Source organism: Oncorhynchus gorbuscha, linkage group LG20, assembly GCF_021184085.1.
Source record: "Oncorhynchus gorbuscha isolate QuinsamMale2020 ecotype Even-year linkage group LG20, OgorEven_v1.0, whole genome shotgun sequence".
In the NCBI taxonomy this organism is placed as follows: Eukaryota; Metazoa; Chordata; class Actinopteri; order Salmoniformes; family Salmonidae; genus Oncorhynchus; species Oncorhynchus gorbuscha.
The window spans coordinates 37,439,826-37,461,592 of record NC_060192.1 but is presented as its reverse complement, the minus strand read 5'-3'; the positions used below and the strand labels follow the sequence as shown (position 1 = coordinate 37,461,592).

At 45.5% G+C, this 21,767-nt stretch overlaps 1 protein-coding gene across 1 annotated transcript; it reads left to right on the top strand.

Moving 5' to 3' along the window:
- The first annotated feature begins 58 nt into the window (after positions 1 to 58).
- On the top strand, positions 59 to 14,779 carry alg5 (ALG5 dolichyl-phosphate beta-glucosyltransferase). The gene is made up of 10 exons (XM_046318085.1): positions 59 to 355; positions 632 to 800; positions 2,086 to 2,132; positions 7,797 to 7,865; positions 8,499 to 8,591; positions 8,988 to 9,101; positions 11,332 to 11,391; positions 12,225 to 12,376; positions 12,918 to 13,003; positions 13,739 to 14,779. Exons 1-10 carry the CDS (start codon positions 293 to 295, stop codon positions 13,852 to 13,854), a joined length of 969 nt encoding a protein of 322 aa, XP_046174041.1. The 5' UTR covers positions 59 to 292; the 3' UTR covers positions 13,855 to 14,779.
- The last annotated feature ends 6,988 nt before the right edge of the window (positions 14,780 to 21,767 follow it).

The following is a 21,767-nucleotide window of genomic DNA, read 5'->3' as shown; positions in this document are numbered from 1 at the left end:
CATTCGATGTAAAATCGCTGAGGTCCCGCTTGCATCTATATGATGATGTGGTTTTTCTGCACGGAGTTACTTCCGCCTAGGTGTTTCCCTGTGACTGGAAGTTAAGTTCAAACTGATCCGCCCGATACAATACTGGAAGTATTACGGCTATGATAGTTTATCTCTCCTTCTTCTCCGAAGAGTGTTTGTCAGAGATATTCGCCACGGAACAGCACAGTTAAGTTATTTAGCAGGCTAGCGAGCCACTGTCTCCTTACTGCAGGTGTTTGTCTATGCTACAGGGAATGGGAGAATGGATTGTCTATGTGAAATAATTCACTGTCTGGTGGGATTGGCAGTGGCTGCTTTGATCGTGGTGAGTGGTACACTTGCTACAGTATTTGTCTAACAGGTAATGTTGTGAATGTCAAAGTCTTGTCGTTCAGGTTTACTGAGCTGTCAGAATGAGTGAGAGGGCACTTCTGTGTGCATCCAATCAATTAATCAATCAATCAAAGCTTTGAATACTATGTAATATGGCTAAATGTCTTTGTTTACATATTGACAAGAATATAGAATCAACGGAACCAAAACGGACAGACAGAACAATCTAGAACCTGATTCTTAACTCTGTTGTGATTCTATTTGACAGGTGCTGCTGGTAGCCCACCTGACTGCCGGGATGGTGGACCTGAAACGCCATGAGAAGGAGACGTTGTTCCCGACCGCGACTGGAGAGAAGGAGCCCTTCCCCAGCCTTCATGACCCCAGCTCCCTGGAGCTGTCTGTAATAGTGCCTGCCTATAATGAGGAGCTACGAAGTGAGTCACAGACGGGCAGACAGATAGACAGAAAGCTCTCTGGTAGTGCCTGCTCACCACGAGGGGCTAGAAGTGGGAGGGCAGACAGATGGATAGAAAGCTCTCTGGTAGTGCCTGCTCACCACGAGGGGCTAGAAGTGGGTGGGCAGACAGATGGACAGAAAGCTCTCTGGTAGTGCCTGCTCACAACGAGGGGCTAGAAGTGGGAGGGCAGACAGATGGACAGAAAGCTCTCTGGTAGTGCCTGCTCACCACGAGGGGCTAGAAGTGGGAGGGCAGACAGACAGACAGAAAGCTCTCTGGTAGTGCCTGCTCACCACGAGGGGCTAGAAGTGGGAGGGCAGACAGACAGACAGAAAGCTATCTGGTAGTGCCTGCTCACAACAAGGGGCTAGAGGTGGGTGGGCAGACAGATAGACAGAAAGCTCTCTGGTAGTGCCTGCTCACAACGAGGGGCTAGAGGTGGGTGGGCAGACAGAATAACAGAAAGCTCTCTGGTAGTGCCTGCTCACCACGAGGGGCTAGAAGTGGGTGGGCAGACTGATAAACCGAAAGCTCTCTGGTAGTGCCTGCTCACCACGAGGGGCTAGAAGTGGGTGGGCAGACTGATAGACAAAAAGCTCTCTGGTAGTGCCTGCTCACAACGAGGTGCTAGAAGTGGGTGGGCAGACAGATGGACAGAAAGCTCTCTGGTAGTGCCTGCTCACAACGAGGGGCTAGAAGTGGGAGGGCAGACAGATGGACAGAAAGCTCTCTGGTAGTGCCTGCTCACAACGAGGGGCTAGAAGTGGGAGGGCAGACAGATAGACAGAAAGCTCTCTGGTAGTGCCTGCTCACAACGAGGGGCTAGATGTGGGAGGGCAGATAGATAGACAGAAAGCTCTCTGGTAGTGCCTGCTCACAACGAGGGACTAGAAGTGGGAGGGCAGACAGACAGAAAGACAGATACAGGAGTTAAAGGTGGATGAGACGGTAGGATGATATTCAATCCGTGACAACAGATTGTGACAACAGATTGTACAACAGATTGTGACAACAGATTGTAACAACAGCTTTCATTGCCTTGCGTCAATCTTTCCTTCGAGGATTTTTTGCCCTATTCATACCTGGGACAGACTGCGTTCACACAGGCAGCCCAATACTGATAATAAAACACTAATAATTAGTATTTTGACCATTCGGATCAGCTATTTCAATTGAGCCAAATATCAGAATTGGGCTGCCTGTGTAAACGTAGCCGTAGACTACATATGTCTGACCTTGTATATGCATTTTGCCGTTGCAGTGCCTGTGATGATGGAGGAAGCTATGGGATACCTGGAGAACAGACAGGTGAGTGGCCACTCCCGCTGTTAGGAATGAAAGTATGAAGCAACATATGCTCATGGAGGGACAGTGTGTGCAGGATTTTGTTCCTAATTAGTCTTTTGACCACTCAGATCAGCTCAGAAAACGATCTCTGTTAAAAAAAGATCTGGTGTGATTGGTGAAAAAAACAATTAGTGGAAAAAATATTAGAATTTGGCTGCCTGTGTAAACACAGCCTTTTTAGGTGATAAATTAATAATGAGTTACGGCACTAAACTGTTCACATTGTGAAGTGAACAACCAGTGATGAAAATCATTATTTCGTCATTGTTCAAAGTAGCCACCAGATGGCAGTAATGATTTACAATTAATGTGTTGGTGGTTGACCCATCCCCTCTTTTTAGTTAAAGTTTCAATGGTTTTCCTTTGTGAAATTGCAGACTGCAAACACTCTCTGAAATACTTGGTGTTAACCGACTAAAATAATCCAGCGCCAGATTATATTTAAATGTGACTAAAATAATAAATATTGATACGATCAAAACAAAGAATATATTAGAAAAATAACAAATATTGTTTTCTCGTTTTCTCTCTCTCTCTCCTGTCTCTCTCTCTGTCTTTCTCTCTCTCCTGTCTCTCTCTCTCCTGTCTCTCTCTCTCCTGTCTCTCTCTCTCCTGTCTCTCTCTCTCCTGTCTCTCTCTCTCCTGTCTCTCTCTCTCTCTCTCTCTCTCTCTCTCTCTCTCTCTCTCCTGTCTCTCTCTCTCCTGTCTCTCTCTCTCCTGTCTCTCTCTCTCCTGTCTCTCTCTCTCCTGTCTCTCTCTCTCTGTCTCTCTCTCTCTGTCTCTCTCTCTCTCTCTCTCTCTCTCTCTCTCTCTGTCTCTCTCTCTCTCTCTCTCTCTCTCTCTCTCTCTCTCTCTCTCTCTCTCTCTCTCTCTCTCTCTCTCTCTCTCTCTCTCTCTCTCTGTCTCTCTCTCTCTCCTCTCTCTCTCTCTCGTCTCTCTCTCTCTCCTGTCTCTCTCTCTCTCTCTCTCTCTCAATTCAATAAAATTGACTCTCTCTCTCTCTGTCTCTCTCTCCAAATGTCTCTCTCTCTCTCTGTCTCTCTTCCATGTCTCTCTCTCCTGTCTCTCTCTCTCCAGTGTCTCTCTCTCTCCTGTCTCTCTCTCAACATGTCTCTCTCTCCTGTCTCTCTCTCTCCTGTCTCTCTCTCTCTCACATGTCCTGGTCTCTCTCAACATGTCTCTCTCTGGTCTCCAGTGTCTCTCTCTCTCCTGTCTCTCTCTCTCTCACATGACCTGTCTCTCTCAACTCTCTGTCTCCTCTCTCTCTCAACTCTCTCTCCTGTCTCTCCTCTGACTCTCTCCTCTCTCCAGTCTCTCTCTCTCTCCTCTAGTCTCTCTCTCTCTCTCTCTGAGAAGACACATGACCTGTCCAGTGTCTCTCTCTCCTGTCTCTCTCTCTCCTGTCTCTCTCTCTCATGACTCTCTCTCTCTCCAGTGTCTCTCTCTCTCCTGTCTCTCTCTCTCCTGTCTCTCTCTCTCCTGTCTCTCTCTCTCCAGTGTCTCTCTCTCTCCTGTCTCTCTCTCTCTCTCTCCTCTCTCCAGTGTCTCTCTCTCTCTCTCTCTCTCAACATGACTCTCTCTCTCTCTCCAGTCTCTCATCTCTCTCTCTCCTCTCTCTCTCTCTCGACACATGTCTGTCTCTCCAGTCTCTCTCTCTCTCCTGTCTCTCTCTCTCTCTCTCTCTCTCTCTCCTCTCTCTCTCTCTCCTCTCTCCAGTGTCTCTCCTCTCTCTCCTGTCTCTCTCTCTCTCCTGGTAGTCTCTCTCATCTCTCTCTCTCTCCAGTGTCTCTCTCTCATGACCTGTCTGTCCAGTCTCAACTCTCCTGACCTGGTAGTCTCTCTCTCTCACTGCCTGTCTCTGTCTCTCTCACATGACCTGTCTGTCTCTCTCTCTCTCCTGTCTGTCTCTCTCTCTCTCTCTCCTGTCTCTCTCTCTCTCTCTCTCAATTCAATAAAATTGACTTTATTGACATGGCAAGTTCCTTATTACTTACGTTGTCAAAGTATACATATAAGAACAAATATATAAATAAAAATGTTGGGACCAACAGCAATAATAATAGTAGTAGTGGACATGGGATTACCATTAACAACAACTACAACAACAATATTAATGAGAACAACAATACATTAAAGCAATGGTATTAGACCAGTGTCAACATGACTGAGAAGACACATGACCTGGTATTAGACCAGTGTCAACATGACTGAGAAGACACATGACCTGGTAGTAGACCAGTGTCAACATGACTGAGAAGACACATGACCTGGTAGTAGACCAGTGTCAACATGACTGAGAAGACACATGACCTGGTAGTAGACCAGTGTCAACATGACCTGGTAGTAGACCAGTCTCAACATGACTGAGAAGACACATGACCTGGTAGTAGACCAGTCTCAACCTGACTGAGAAGACACATGACCTGGTAGTAGACCAGTCTCAACCTGACTGAGAAGACACATGACCTGGTAGTAGACCAGTCTCAACCTGACTGAGAAGACACATGACCTGGTAGTAGACCAGTCTCAACCTGACTGAGAAGACACATGACCTGGTAGTAGACCAGTGTCAACATGACCTGGTAGTAGACCAGTCTCAACATGACTGAGAAGACACATGACCTGGTAGTAGACCAGTCTCAACCTGACTGAGAAGACACATGACCTGGTAGTAGACCAGTCTCAACCTGACTGAGAAGACACATGACCTGGTAGTAGACCAGTCTCAACCTGACTGAGAAGACACATGACCTGGTAGTAGACCAGTCTCAACCTGACTGAGAAGACACATGACCTGGTAGTAGACCAGTCTCAACCTGACTGAGAAGACACATGACCTGGTAGTAGACCAGTGTCAACATGACTGAGAAGACACATGACCTGGTAGTAGACCAGTGTCAACATGACTGAGAAGACACATGACCTGGTAGTAGACCAGTGTCAACATGACTGAGAAGACGCATGACCTGGTAGTAGACCAGTGTCAACATGACTGAGAAGACACATGACCTGGTAGTAGACCAGTGTCAACATGACTGAGAAGACACATGACCTGGTAGTAGACCAGTGTCAACATGACCTGGTAGTAGACCAGTCTCAACATGACTGAGAAGACACATGACCTGGTAGTAGACCAGTCTCAACCTGACTGAGAAGACACATGACCTGGTAGTAGATCAGTCTCAACCTGACTGAGAAGACACATGACCTGGTAGTAGACCAGTCTCAACCTGACTGAGAAGACACATGACCTGGTAGTAGACCAGTGTCAACATGACTGAGAAGACACATGACCTGGTAGTAGACCAGTGTCAACATGACTGAGAAGACACATGACCTGGTAGTAGACCAGTGTCAACATGACTGAGAAGACACATGACCTGGTAGTAGACCAGTGTCAACATGACTGAGAAGACACATGACCTGGTAGTAGACCAGTGTCAACATGACCTGGTAGTAGACCAGTCTCAACATGACTGAGAAGACACATGACCTGGTAGTAGACCAGTCTCAACCTGACTGAGAAGACACATGACCTGGTAGTAGACCAGTCTCAACCTGACTGAGAAGACACATGACCTGGTAGTAGATCAGTCTCAACCTGACTGAGAAGACACATGACCTGGTAGTAGATCAGTCTCAACCTGACTGAGAAGACACATGACCTGGTAGTAGACCAGTCTCAACCTGACTGAGAAGACACATGACCTGGTAGTAGACCAGTCTCAACCTGACTGAGAAGACACATGACCTGGTAGTAGATCAGTCTCAACCACTGAGAAGACACATGACCTCAGTCTCAACATGACTGAGAAGACACATGACCTGGTAGTAGATCAGTCTCAACATGACTGAGAAGACACATGACCTGGTAGTAGACCAGTGTCAACATGACCTGGTAGTAGACCAGTCTCAACATGACTGAGAAGACACATGACCTGGTAGTAGACCAGTCTCAACCTGACTGAGAAGACACATGACCTGGTAGTAGACCAGTCTCAACCTGACTGAGAAGACACATGACCTGGTAGTAGATCAGTCTCAACCTGACTGAGAAGACACATGACCTGGTAGTAGATCAGTCTCAACATGACTGAGAAGACACATGACCTGGTAGTAGATCAGTCTCAACATGACTGAGAAGACACATGACCTGGTAGTAGACCAGTGTCAACATGACTGAGAGACCAGTCTCAACATGACTGAGAAGACACATGACCTGGTAGTAGACCAGTGTCAACATGACTGAGAAGACACATGACCTGGTAGTAGACCAGTGTCAACATGACTGAGAAGACACATGACCTGGTAGTAGACCAGTGTCAACATGACTGAGAAGACACATGACCTGGTAGTAGACCAGTGTCAACATGACCTGGTAGTAGACCAGTCTCAACATGACTGAGAAGACACATGACCTGGTAGTAGACCAGTCTCAACCTGACTGAGAAGACACATGACCTGGTAGTAGACCAGTCTCAACCTGACTGAGAAGACACATGACCTGGTAGTAGATCAGTCTCAACCTGACTGAGAAGACACATGACCTGGTAGTAGATCAGTCTCAACCTGACTGAGAAGACACATGACCTGGTAGTAGACCAGTCTCAACCTGACTGAGAAGACACATGACCTGGTAGTAGACCAGTCTCAACCTGACTGAGAAGACACATGACCTGGTAGTAGATCAGTCTCAACCTGACTGAGAAGACACATGACCTGGTAGTAGATCAGTCTCAACATGACTGAGAAGACACATGACCTGGTAGTAGATCAGTCTCAACATGACTGAGAAGACACATGACCTGGTAGTAGACCAGTGTCAACATGACCTGGTAGTAGACCAGTCTCAACATGACTGAGAAGACACATGACCTGGTAGTAGACCAGTCTCAACCTGACTGAGAAGACACATGACCTGGTAGTAGACCAGTCTCAACCTGACTGAGAAGACACATGACCTGGTAGTAGATCAGTCTCAACCTGACTGAGAAGACACATGACCTGGTAGTAGACCAGTCTCAACCTGACTGAGAAGACACATGACCTGGTAGTAGATCAGTCTCAACCTGACTGAGAAGACACATGACCTGGTAGTAGATCAGTCTCAACCTGACTGAGAAGACACATGACCTGGTAGTAGATCAGTCTCAACATGACTGAGAAGACACATGACCTGGTAGTAGATCAGTCTCAACCTGACTGAGAAGACACATGACCTGGTAGTAGATCAGTCTCAACATGACTGAGAAGACACATGACCTGGTAGTAGATCAGTCTCAACATGACTGAGAAGACACATGACCTGGTAGTAGATCAGTCTCAACATGACTGAGAAGACACATGACCTGGTATATAAAGCCAAAACAGAACTACATGGGAAATATTATGGACATTACTTTGCACTTTTCACTGGCTGTCCCTCAGGTTGTGGCAGGAGGACACATATTTGGCTGCCGAAACTGCACATTTTGGCTTTTCACCTAATAAATATTATATTTTTTTTCTGAATTTTTTTTGTATAGTTTCAAATTCTTTGTATTGAATTATAACTTTGGGAAATAAATATTCTCTTAGGTCTGAGTATTTGTCACAGTGTAATAGGAAATCTCTCTCTCCCTACAGAAACAGCAGCCGTTGTTTACCTATGAGGTCATTGTGGTGGACGACGGTAGCAGTGATCAAACAACAGAGGTGACGATCTCAAATCAAATCAAATCCAAATTTATTTGTCACATACACATGGTTAGCAGATGTTAATGCGAGTGTAGCGAAATGCTTGTGCTTCTAGTTCCGACAATGCAGTGATAACCAACAAGTAATCTAACTAACAATTCCAAAACTACTGTCTTATACACAGTGTAAGGGGATAAGGAACATGTACATAAGGATATATGAATGAGTGATGGTACAGGGCAGCATACAGTAGATGGTATCGAGTACAGTATATACATATGAGATGAGTGTGTAGACAAAGTAAACGATCTGTTATAAACACTGTTGTTGTTGTTGTTGACGGCCATTTCTCTTTCAGAAATATTGTTCCTCCATATAAAATGGTAGAATCGTACCCTGTTTTCGAGGTAATAGTTTTTAACGTGTTGTCCTCCCAGGGTGCCTTGCGGTACACCAGGACATGTATAGGTAAAATAGTCAAGTGTACGTATTGGCGTTGTCCTCCCAGGGTGCCTTGCGGTACACCAGGACATGTATAGGTAAAATAGTCAAGTGTACGTATTGGCGTTGTCTGCCCAGGGTGCCTTGCGGTACACCAGGACATGTATCGTTAAAATAGTCAAGTGTACGTATTGGCGTTGTCCTTCCCAGGTTGCCTTGCGGTACACCAAAAAGTATGGCGCAGACAAAGTCAGAGTCCTGACCCTGGTGAAAAACAGAGGGAAAGGAGGGGCCGTCAGGATGGTGAGACACGCACACACACACACGCGCGCACGCACACACACACACGCGATGGTGAGAGCTCTGCTTGTAAATTTTGAGATACACATTATACATATATTTAATTCTATATCTCTGCTCACTGCCACATTTTAAAATAAGGTTATTATCTAGTAACTCCGTACTGGACAGAACGCTGCCTTTGACAACAGAACGCCATTCACCACAACTGTCACATTCAACTTAGAAGTGTGTGTGTGTGTGTGTGTGTGTGTGTGTGTGTGTGTGTGTGTGTGTGTGTGTGTGTGTGTGTGTGTGTGTGTGTGTGTGTGTGTGTGTGTGTGTGTGTGTGTGTGTGTGTGTGTGTGTGTGTGTGTGTGTGTGTGTGCGTCTGTCTGTGCGTCTGCGTGTGTGTGTCAGGGTACTCTGAGTTCCAGAGGGAAGCTGATATTGATGGCGGACGCGGACGGAGCCACTAAGTTTGCAGACGTGGAGAAGGTGGAGGCCGGCCTTCATGACGTAAACATCAAACCAGTGGGTGTTATGATTCTAGCTTTATGTTGTCTAGAATATAAATGTCATTTCCCTGACTAGGCTATATAATGTTTCTGTTTTGACCAGAGTCCTGTTCTACCAATCAGGTTTGACAAGTTAGCCAGGTAGCTTTGGTCAACTGAGTTCAACTCAGGATAACCCTGTACCATGAAAGTGGCTCATCTTTTAGCCAGGGATGTTTCTATGGCAACGAGTCCTTCAGAATGAACCTGCTCTGGGTGCTGACTGACTCAGGGCTAACTCTGTTTATCCTGAATGAAGTGTCTGAGCCACAAGTTGAGGACCAATGAAATCCGATTCCCTCCCTCTCACAGAGATATTATCATCGTCCCCTTCAAGATGACTGATTCACATGTTTTATTCATCAAATGTTTTTTATGTGTAAAGAAATTGTAATGTTAAAATGCCAATCACGTGGTCTCCTGAGTGGTGTAACCATCCAAGGCATCTCAGTGCCAGAGGCGTCGCTACAGACCCGGGTTCGATCCCAGGCTGTATCACAACTCTCATAGGGCGGCGCACAGTTGGCTGAGCATCGTCTGGGTTTGGGGAGAGTTTGGCCGGGGGGGGGGGGCTTTACATAGCTCACCGCGCTCTAGCGACTCTGTGTGGTGGGTTGAGGGAGCCTGCAGGTTTCCTCCCGACACATTGATGCGAGTGGTTTCCGGGTTAAGTGTGGTGTTAGGAAGCCTGGTTTGGCGGGTTTCAGAGGCAGTGTGACTTGACCTTTGTCTCCCGACCCTGTTGGGGAGTTGCAGCGATGAGACAAGTTTGAAATTGAGGAGAAAAAAATGGGTCAAATAATTAAAAAATAACTATCACATTTTACTAAGGACAGCATCTTCTTTCCCAACTACGTTTTACAACGAGATTGTATTTTGAAATTTGCAACGGGCAAACTGACAGCCGGGAGCCAACCATAGAGCCGGGAGCCAACCATAGAGCCGGGAGCCAACCATAGAGCCGGGAGCCAACCATAGAGCCGGGAGCCAACCATAGAGCCGGGAGCCAACCATAGAGCCGGGAGCCAACCATAGAGCCGGGAGCCAACCATAGAGCCGGGAGCCAACCATAGAGCCGGGAGCCAACCATAGAGCCGGGAGCCAACCATAGAGCCGGGAGCCAACCATAGAGCCGGGAGCCAACCATAGAGCCGGGAGCCAACCATAGAGCCGGGAGCCAACCATAGAGCCGGGAGCCAACCATAGAGCCGGGAGCCAACCATAGAGCCGGGAGCCAACCATAGACATAGAATTCATAGAATGGTAGTTCCAGTTCAAGTCAAGACCTGCAGCCATTGGTTCATGAGTTTAACAGCCAGTGTCTATGGCTCTATGGCCACAACGCAACAAGCTGCTCCACAGATAGGAGGTGCATTGAAATACACACCGAAGACTGCATTAACGATAAGTAATAGCCTGCTGAATTTGCAAGATAACTTTTTTTTTTGGCACAAATGAAACTGTGGCTAATGACACGTCCGTGGATTGATGTTTCGGCATTGTCTCAATAAAGAGTTTGGCGTTCAACTAGCCATGTGTGACATGCACGCTCAGTTCCAAGTCTGCTAGAATTAATGGCAGACGTAGCATGCAATATCTACTGTCGTAGTACGGATGAAGCCTGAGCTCGAATGGCTAGCTGAAGCGGATGCTGGCTAGCTGAAGCGGATGCTGGCTAGCTGAAGCGGATGCTGGCTAGCTGAAGCGGATGCTGGCTAGCTGAAGCGGATGCTGGCTAGCTGAAGCGGATGCTGGCTAGCTGAAGCGGATGCTGGCTAGCTGAATCTGGCTAACTGAAGCGGAAGCTTGCTCTGGTCTATTGACTTCAATCGCAGATTACAAAGGAAAACCAGCCACGTCACGGACACCGACGTCTTACTCCCGGACAAGCTAAACACCTTCTTCGCCCGCTTTGAGGATGTATATGCTGTATTCTATTCTACTGTATTTTAGTCATTGCTACTCTGACATTGCTCAATCTAATCTTTATATATTTCTTAATTCCATTATTTTACTTTTAGATTTGTGTGTATTGTGGTGTATTGTTAGATACAACTGCACTGTTGGAGTTAGGAACACAAGCATTTAGCTACACCTGCAATAACATCTGCTAAACATGTGTATGTGACTAATAAAATGCTGATTTGATTTCAATGGGACTTTCTGTATATCTCCCGGTTAAATAACGAAAGGCTGGTGTGTTACAGGAGAACATGGCTATATCCTGTGGGTCCAGAGCACACCTGGAGGAGGAGGCAGTCGCTTCGGTACTCTCTCTTTCTCCCAGCTCTCTCTCTCTCTCTTTCTCCCATCTCTCTCTCTCTCTTTCTCCCATCTCTCTCTCTCTCTTTCTCCCATCTCTCTCTCTCTCTTTCTCCCATCTCTCTCTCTCTCTCTCTTTCTCCCATCTCTCTCTCTCTCTTCTCCCATCTCTCTCTCTCTTTCTCCCATCTCTCTCTCTCTCTCTCCCATCTCTCTCTCTCTTTCTCTCTCTCTCTCTCTCTCTCTCTTTCTCCCATCTCTCTCTCTCTCTCTCTCTTTCTCCCATCTCTCTCTCTCTCTCTCTCTTTCTCCCATCTCTCTCTCTCTCTCTCTCTCCCATCTCTCTCTTTCTCCCATCTCATCTCTCTCTTTCTCCCATCTCTCTCTCTTTCTCCCATCTCTCTCTCTTTCTCCCATCTCTCTCTCTTTCTCCCATCTCTCTCTCTTTCTCCCATCTCTCTCTCTTTCTCCCATCTCTCTCTCTTTCTCCCATCTCTCTCTCTCTCTCTCTCCCATCTCTCTCTCTCTCTCTCTCTTTCTCCCATCTCTCTCTCTCTCTCTCTCTTTCTCCCATCTCTCTCTCTCTTTCTCCCATCTCTCTCTCTCTTTCTCCCATCTCTCTCTCTCTTTCTCCCATCTCTCTCTCTCTTTCTCCCATCTCTCTCTCTCTTTCTCCCATCTCTCTTTCTCCCATCTCTCTTTCTCTCTCTCATCTCTCTTCTCTCACTCACTCACTCTTTCACCTAAGTAACCCTGTGATGAAATGCATAGATGCCCAAAAAAAACAACACACAAAGGTCTTGTAGATGGATTGGTTTTGTTTGTGTTTCCATGGTAGCGGTCCAGGTTCCGTACGTTCCTGATGTATGGGTTCCACTTCCTAGTTTGGTTTTTCTGTGTGCGAGGCATCAAGGACACACAGTGTGGCTTCAAGCTCTTCACCCGCGAGGCCGCCCTCAAAACCTTCTCCTCCCTACATGTGGAGCGATGGTAAGGTCCCCCCCCCCCCTCTATTCTAACCCCCTTCAAAAAATGATCTGAAGGAGCCAATTTTACCTCTCATTATATTTGCAAGTTGTGAATGATGGTTATTACATAGTAATTAGATGGCTTAATTTAAACAAGAAAACGATTGGGGAAAGTGCAAGACCTTCTCTCTGGCACAGTGGTACGGTCTCTCATTTTCCGGGAACACTTAACTCACAATAACTACAACTTGAATTTGAGTGGAGCAGTGGTACGGTCACTCTCCCTGGACGAGACCATTAGCAACACAATCTGTACTTCCAATAACTACAATTTGAATGAACGGTGCACTGGTATAGTCTCTCTAAACAACTTGATCATGACGGAAAACAAAAGTTTTACTAGTCAAGGACTAGCACTGAATATGGTGTGATACTGTTCCACAGGGCCGTTGTTGTTGTTGTTGTCGTCGTCGTAAAAACATTTTAACTAGAATGTTGTGCTGTTCCACAGGGCCTTTGTCGTCATAAAAACATTTTAACTAGAATGTTCTACTGTTCCACAGGGCCTTTGACGTGGAGCTGCTGTATATCGCTCAGTGCTTTAAGATACCCATAGCCGAGGTGGCCGTCAACTGGACTGAGATAGAAGGTAAGTCTGTCAACTAGACTGAGATGGGTGAGTCTCTCATACTTAAACATACACACTAGCATTGAATATTTCCCCGGTATTTTAAAAATGTTTCATCCCGGAAAGATATAACTTTTCTCCCAGTTAATCCTGTATTTCCCGACAAAACTGGGAGTGTCATTCTAAAGCAGATAACTGTCTGGATTTTATTAGAGCTTTGATCAGCATGAACATTCTAACCTGATGCTACCTGACTCTGATTATCCATACATTAAAGATATTTAATGAGCCCTACATTAAAGATATTTAATGAGCCCTACATTAAAGATATTTGATTATCCCTACATTAAAGATATTTGATTATCCCTACATTAAAGATATTTAATGAGCCCTACATTAAAGATATTTGATTATCCCTACATTAAAGATATTTAATGAGCCCTACATTAAAGATATTTGATTATCCCTACATTAAAGATATTTGATTATCCCTACATTAAAGATATTTGATTATCCCTACATTAAAGATATTTGATTATCCCTACATTAAAGATATTTAATGAGCCCTACCTACATTAACGATATTTAATGAGCCCTACCTACATTAAAGATATTTAATGAGCCCTACCTACATTAGATATTTAATGAGCCCTACCTACATTAAATATATTAAATGAGCCCTACATTAAAGTGTAAACTGTATTATTGTACTGTTCAACCTGGATACAGCCCTTAATGTGTTATGTGTTGTTGTAGGGTCCAAGCTGGTGCCAGTGTGGAGCTGGCTACAGATGGGTCGAGACCTGGTGTTCATCCGCCTGCGTTACATCACTGGTGCCTGGAGACTGGAAAGCCCTCGCAAGACCGACTAGAGCCAATCACATCAGCCCTCGCACAATGAGACAGCCCTCCGATTGGACAGATGAACTTCCTCGTTGGACGGGATTACCGTGAACTCAGTTGTGGGCTGCGGCTCAATAGTCTGACGTGGCTTGCTCTCCTTGTGTCCTCTCCTTCAGCTGCACTGAACTAGCAGGCCAGGTGAAAGCATTGAAGAGGATGCCTACTGGGAGTTTGTTTTCACCTGTTCAGCTCTTTAATGTCCTCTGCAGATTGAGGAGAGGAAGCTATTTTTAGACTATTGAGATTTTGGTGGCGGCAGGGTAGCCTAGTGGTTAGAGTGTTGGACTAGTAACCGAAAGGTTGCAAGTTCAAACCCCCGAGCTGACAAGGTACAAATCTGTCGTTCTGCCCCTGAACAGGCAGTTAACCCCACTGTTCCTAGGCCGTCATTGAAAATAAGAATTTGTTCTTAACTGACTTGCCTAGTTAAATAAAGGTAAAATAAAATGCATCAATGGGAGGGCTATGTTCTCTTTCGAACATTGCCATTGGCTGAGAAATCTTTAGATGATTGATTGACAGGTCTGTCCCGCCTATTGCCAGGTTCAGAATACTTGTTTCTTTCCTTCACCTGAAAAAGGGTTTGTGGTGTCCGTGGTAACATGCACATGCCATTGCCACGGTTTCAGATACACGCACCACATGATCAATCCGTGTACCATGTTACTCGTTTTTTTTTTTTACATTTCTGTCAAATTGTTTGTGTGGCTGAAGAGGAATGTTGACTGTGTCGCTGAGGGATCAAATGGATCATGTTTTGGTTTTTATCATGATTTTGGTTAGGTAAAATTGAAGGTGCCATTTTCAATGAGGGTTTAATTGGTTGTATAAGTATGTCTGTAATGTAGAAGGATGGACTGAACAAATTAAAGGAAAATCCGCTCTAATGATTAATGTTGTTGTTTTCTTCATGTTAATTATTATCACATGTTGTGACTGGTAATGTGGCTTAGAAGAAATTAAATGCAAAATATAATTCTTATAAATATCGTAGCGACCTTAACCCAACAACTTGTCAAGGGGTTAGGATCTCTTTGCATTATGGGTAAGGTGTTGGGTTGACAGTTGCTGTGCCCATTTTTGAGTCTCGTCCAGGGCTGCCCTTCGAATTCTCTACAATATGTTATTACAATAATCTCCATATTGTGGAGAATACTGAGGGGTACCAAACCCTGTAATGGTGTAAGGTGATCTTGGGTCAGTTTAGCATTTCCCTGTCTTAACGATTGGGGGGAGAGGGAACTGATCCTAGACCTGCACCTAGAGGAGAACACTTCTTCTCTCAGATTGTGTCCCATGTTGGCATCTTATTCCCTATAAAATGCACTACCTTTTTACCACAGTACTATGGGCCCTGGTCAAAGTGCGCTAGAAAGGGAGTCGTGGGGTGCCATTTGGGAAGCGCCAGCCACTCACTTCACTTCATTTGGCTGATGTATGAACTCTGGTTCCCATAGCAACCCATATTCACTCTGGTTCCCATAGCAACCCATATTCACTCTGGTTCCTACAGCCAACCCATATTAACTCTGGTTCCCATAGAAACCCATATTCACTCTGGTTCCTACAGCCAACCCATATTAGCTCTGGTTCCCATAGAAACCCATAGGAACCCATATTCACTCTGGTTCCTACAGCCAACCCATATTCACTCTGGTTCCCACAGCCAACCCATATTCACTCTGGTTCCTACAGCAACCCATATGAACTCTGGTTCCCACAGCCAACCCATATTAACTCTGGTTCCCATAGCAACCCATATTCACTCTGGTTCCTACAGCAACCCACATTAACTCTGGTTCCCATAGCAACCCATATTAACTCTGGTTCCCACAGCCAACCCATATTAACTCTGGTTCCCATAGCAACCCATATTAACTCTGGTTCCCACACCAACCCATGTTAACTCTGGTTCCCATAGCAACCCATATGAACTCTGGTTCCCATAGCAACCCATATTCACTCTGGTTCCCATAGCAACCCATATTAACTCTGGTTCCCACACCAACCCATGTTAACTCTGGTTCCCATAGCAACCCATATGAACTCTGGTTCCCATAGCAACCCATATTAACTCTGGTTCCCATAGCCAACCCATATTAACTCTGGTTCCCATAGCAACCCATATGAACTCTGGTTCCCATAGCAACCCATATTAACTCTGGTTCCCACACCAACCCATATTAACTCTGGTTCCCATAGCAACCCATATTAACTCTGGTTCCCATAGCAACCCATATTCACTCTGGTTCCCATAGCCAACCCATATTAACTCTGGTTCCCATAGCAACCCATATGAAGTTTGGTTCCCATAGCAACCCATATTAACTCTGGTTCCCACACCAATCCATATTAACTCTGGTTCCCATAGCAACCCATATGCACTCTGGTTCCCATAGCAACCCATATGAACTCTGGTTCCCATAGCCAACCCATATTCACTCTGGTTCCCACAGCAACCCATATTCACTCTAGTTCCCACAGCCAACCCATATTCACTCTGGTTCCCATAGCAACCCATATTAACTCTGGTTCCCACACCAACCCATATTAACTCTGGTTCCCATAGCCAACCCATATTCACTCTGGTTCCTACAGCCAACCCATATTCACTCTGGTTCCCACAGCAACCCATATTCACTCTGGTTCCCATAGCAACCCATATTAACTCTGGTTCCCACACCAACCCATATTAACTCTGGTTCCCATAGCAACCCATATGAACTCTGGTTCCCATAGCAAACCATATTAACTCTGGTTCCCACAGCAACCCATATTAACTCTGGTTCCCACACCAACCCATGTTAACTCTGGTTCCCATAGCAACCCATATGAACTCTGGTTCCCATAGCAACCCATATTCACTCTGGTTCCCATAGCCAACCCATATTCACTCTGGTTCCTAGAGCAACCCATATGAACTCTGGTTCCCATAGCCAACCCATATTCACTCTGGTTCCCACAGCAACCCATATTCACTCTAGTTCCCACAGCCAACCCATATTAACTCTGGTTCCCATAGCAACCCATATTAACTCTGGTTCCCACAGCAACCCATATTAACTCTGGTTCCCATAGCCAACCCATATTCACTCTGGTTCCCACAGCAACCCATATTCACTCTAGTTCCCACAGCCAACCCATATTAACTCTGGTTCCCATAGCAACCCATATTAACTCTGGTTCCCACAGCAACCCATATTAACTCTGGTTCCCACAGCCAACCCATATTAACTCTGGTTCCCATAGCAACCCATATTAACTCTGGTTCCCACACCAACCCATGTTAACTTCTGGTCCTTCTGTAGCTCAGTTGGTAGAGCATGGCGCTTGTAACGCCAGGGTAGTGGGTTCGATCCCCGGGACCACCCATACGTAGAATGTATGCACACATGACTGTAAGTCGCTTTGGATAAAAGCGTCTGCTAAATGGCATATATTATTATTATTATTATTATTAACTCTGGTTCCCATAGCAACCCATATGAACTCTGGTTCCCATAGCAACCCATATTCACTCTGGTTCCCATAGCCAACCCATATTCACTCTGGTTCCTACAGCAACCCATATGAACTCTGGTTCCCATAGCCAACCCATATTCACTCTGGTTCCCACAGCAACCCATATTCACTCTAGTTCCCACAGCCAACCCATATTAACTCTGGTTCCCATAGCAACCCATATTAACTCTGGTTCCCACACCAACCCATATTAACTCTGGTTCCCATAGAAACCCATAGGAACCCATATTAACTCTGGTTCTCATAGCCAACCCATATTAACTCTGGTTCCCATAGAAACCCATATTAACTCTGGTTCCCATAGAAACCCATATTAACTCTGGTTCTCATGGTCAACCCATATTAACTCTGGTTCCCATGGCCAACCCAAATTAACTCTGGTTCCCATAGAAACCCATAGGAACCCATATTAACTCTGGTTCCCACAGCCAACCCATATTAACTCTGGTTCCCATAGCAACCCATATTAACTCTGGTTCCCATAGCCAACCCATATTAACTCTGGTTCCCATAGCAACCCATATGAACTCTGGTTCCCATAGCAACCCATATTAACTCTGGTTCCCACACCAACCCATATTAACTCTGGTTCCCACAGCCAACCCATATTAACTCTGGTTCCAATAGCAACCCATATGAACTCTGGTTCCCATAGCAACCCATATTCACTCTGGTTCCCATAGCCAACCCATATTCACTCTGGTTCCTACAGCAACCCATATGAACTCTGGTTCCCATAGCCAACCCATATTCACTCTGGTTCCCACAGCAACCCATATTCACTCTGGTTCCCACAGCAACCCATATTCACTCTAGTTCCCACAGCCAACCCATATTAACTCTGGTTCCCATAGCAACCCATATTAACTCTGGTTCCCACACCAACCCATATTAACTCTGGTTCCCATAGCAACCCATATTAACTCTGGTTCCCATAGCCAACCCATATTCACTCTGGTTCCTACAGCAACCCATATGAACTCTGGTTCCCACAGCCAACCCATATTCACTCTGGTTCCTACAGCAACCCATATTCACTCTGGTTCCCATAGCAACCCATATTCACTCTGGTTCCTACAGCAACCCATATTAACTCTGGTTCCCATAGCAACCCATATTAACTCTGGTTCCCATAGCAACCCATATTAACTCTGGTTCCCACACCAACCCATATTAACTCTGGTTCCCATAGCAACCCATATGAACTCTGGTTCCCATAGCAACCCATATGAACTCTGGTTCCCATAGCAACCCATATTAACTCTGGTTCCCACACCAACCCATATTAACTCTGGTTCCTACAGCAACCCATATGAACTCTGGTTCCCACAGCCAACCCATATTAACTCTGGTTCCCATAGCAACCCATATTAACTCTGGTTCACACACCAACCCATATTAACTCTGGTTCCCATAGCAACCCATATGAACTCTGGTTCCCATAGCAACTCATATTCACTCTAGTTCCTACAGCAACCCATATTCACTCTGGTTCCCACAGCCAACCCATATTCACTCTGGTTCCTACAGCAACCCATATTCACTCTGGTTCCCATAGCAACCCATATTCACTCTGGTTCTCATGGTCAACCCATATTAACTCTGGTTCCCATGGCCAACCCATATTAACTCTGGTTCCCATAGAAACCCATAGGAACCCATATTAACTCTGGTTACCATAGAAACCCATAGCCAATCCATATTAACTCTGGTTCCCATAGAAACCCATATTAACTCTGGTTCCCATAGAAACCCATATTAACTCTGGGTCTCATGGTCAACCCATATTAACTCTGGTTCCCATAGCCAACCCATATTAACTCTGGTTCCCATAGCCAACCCATATTCACTCTGGTTCCTACAGCAACCCATATGAACTCTGGTTCCTACAGCAACCCATATGAACTCTGGTTCCCATAGCCAACCCATATTCACTCTGGTTCCTACAGCAACCCATATGAACTCTGGTTCCCATAGCCAACCCATATTCACTCTGGTTCCCACAGCAACCCATATTCACTCTAGTTCCCACAGCCAACCCATATTAACTCTGGTTCCCATAGCAACCCATATTAACTCTGGTTCCCACACCAACCCATATTAACTCTGGTTCCCATAGAAACCCATAGGAACCCATATTAACTCTGGTTCTCATAGCCAACCCATATTAACTCTGGTTCCCATAGAAACCCATATTAACTCTGGTTCCCATAGAAACCCATATTAACTCTGGTTCTCATGGTCAACCCATATTAACTCTGGTTCCCATGGCCAACCCAAATTAACTCTGGTTCCCATAGAAACCCATAGGAACCCATATTAACTCTGGTTCCCACAGCCAACCCATATTAACTCTGGTTCCCATAGCAACCCATATTAACTCTGGTTCCCATAGCCAACCCATATTAACTCTGGTTCCCATAGCAACCCATATGAACTCTGGTTCCCATAGCAACCCATATTAACTCTGGTTCCCACACCAACCCATATTAACTCTGGTTCCCACAGCCAACCCATATTAACTCTGGTTCCAATAGCAACCCATATGAACTCTGGTTCCCATAGCAACCCATATTCACTCTGGTTCCCATAGCCAACCCATATTCACTCTGGTTCCTACAGCAACCCATATGAACTCTGGTTCCCATAGCCAACCCATATTCACTCTGGTTCCCACAGCAACCCATATTCACTCTGGTTCCCACAGCAACCCATATTCACTCTAGTTCCCACAGCCAACCCATATTAACTCTGGTTCCCATAGCAACCCATATTAACTCTGGTTCCCACACCAACCCATATTAACTCTGGTTCCCATAGCAACCCATATTAACTCTGGTTCCCATAGCCATCCCATATTCACTCTGGTTCCTACAGCAACCCATATGAACTCTGGTTCCCACAGCCAACCCATATTCACTCTGGTTCCTACAGCAACCCATATTCACTCTGGTTCCCATAGCAACCCATATTCACTCTGGTTCCTACAGCAACCCATATTAACTCTGGTTCCCATAGCAACCCATATTAACTCTGGTTCCCATAGCAACCCATATTAACTCTGGTTCCCACACCAACCCATATTAACTCTGGTTCCCATAGCAACCCATATGAACTCTGGTTCCCATAGCAACCCATATGAACTCTGGTTCCCATAGCAACCCATATTAACTCTGGTTCCCACACCAACCCATATTAACTCTGGTTCCTACAGCAACCCATATGAACTCTGGTTCCCACAGCCAACCCATATTAACTCTGGTTCCCATAGCAACCCATATTAACTCTGGTTCACACACCAACCCATATTAACTCTGGTTCCCATAGCAACCCATATGAACTCTGGTTCCCATAGCAACTCATATTCACTCTAGTTCCTACAGCAACCCATATTCACTCTGGTTCCCACAGCCAACCCATATTCACTCTGGTTCCTACAGCAACCCATATTCACTCTGGTTCCCATAGCAACCCATATTCACTCTGGTTCTCATGGTCAACCCATATTAACTCTGGTTCCCATGGCCAACCCATATTAACTCTGGTTCCCATAGAAACCCATAGGAACCCATATTAACTCTGGTTACCATAGAAACCCATAGCCAATCCATATTAACTCTGGTTCCCATAGAAACCCATATTAACTCTGGTTCCCATAGAAACCCATATTAACTCTGGGTCTCATGGTCAACCCATATTAACTCTGGTTCCCATAGCCAACCCATATTAACTCTGGTTCCCATAGAAACCCATATTAACTCTGGTTCCCATAGAAACCCATATTAACTCTGGTTCCCATAGAAACCCATATTAACTCTGGTTCCCATAGAAACCCATATTAACTCTGGTTCTCATGGTCAACCCATATTAACTCTGGTTCCCATGGCCAACCCATATTAACTCTGGTTCCCATAGAAACCCATAGGAACCCATATTAACTCTGGTTCCCATAGCCAACCCATATTAACTCTGGGTCCCATAGAAACCCATATTAACTCTGGTTCCCATAGAAACCCATATTAACTCTGGTTCCCATAGAAACCCATATTAACTCTGGTTCCCATACATTCCTTTGTACTTTTCTATTGTTTTGTTTCTGACTGATAGGTCCTGTGAGGGGCACTTGTTTCGAAACATCTCCTCCACATAACAGAGAATACATCCCAAATCACACCCTATCTCCTAGTGCATTACTTGTGATCAGAGCCCTATGGTCCCTGGTCAAAAGTAGTGCACAATATAGAGAATGGGGTGTCATTTGGGACACAAGCACACAGAGATAGTTCTTGCGGTCTGACTAAATGAAGTCTCTGGGTAATTTACTGGGTTGTAGTGCGAGGCTGAGGTTTGGCACCGGGCT

Excerpts from the sequence above, each read along its gene's own strand:
- alg5 (XM_046318085.1), top strand. The coding sequence starts at position 293 with ATGGATTGTCTATGTGAAATAATTCACTGTCTGGTGGGATTGGCAGTG. Across the intron at positions 9,102-11,331 it reads ATGACGTAAACATCAAACCA|GAGAACATGGCTATATCCTG; the intron begins GTGGGTGTTATG and ends GGTGTGTTACAG. Across the intron at positions 11,392-12,224 it reads AGGAGGAGGCAGTCGCTTCG|CGGTCCAGGTTCCGTACGTT; the intron begins GTACTCTCTCTT and ends TTTCCATGGTAG.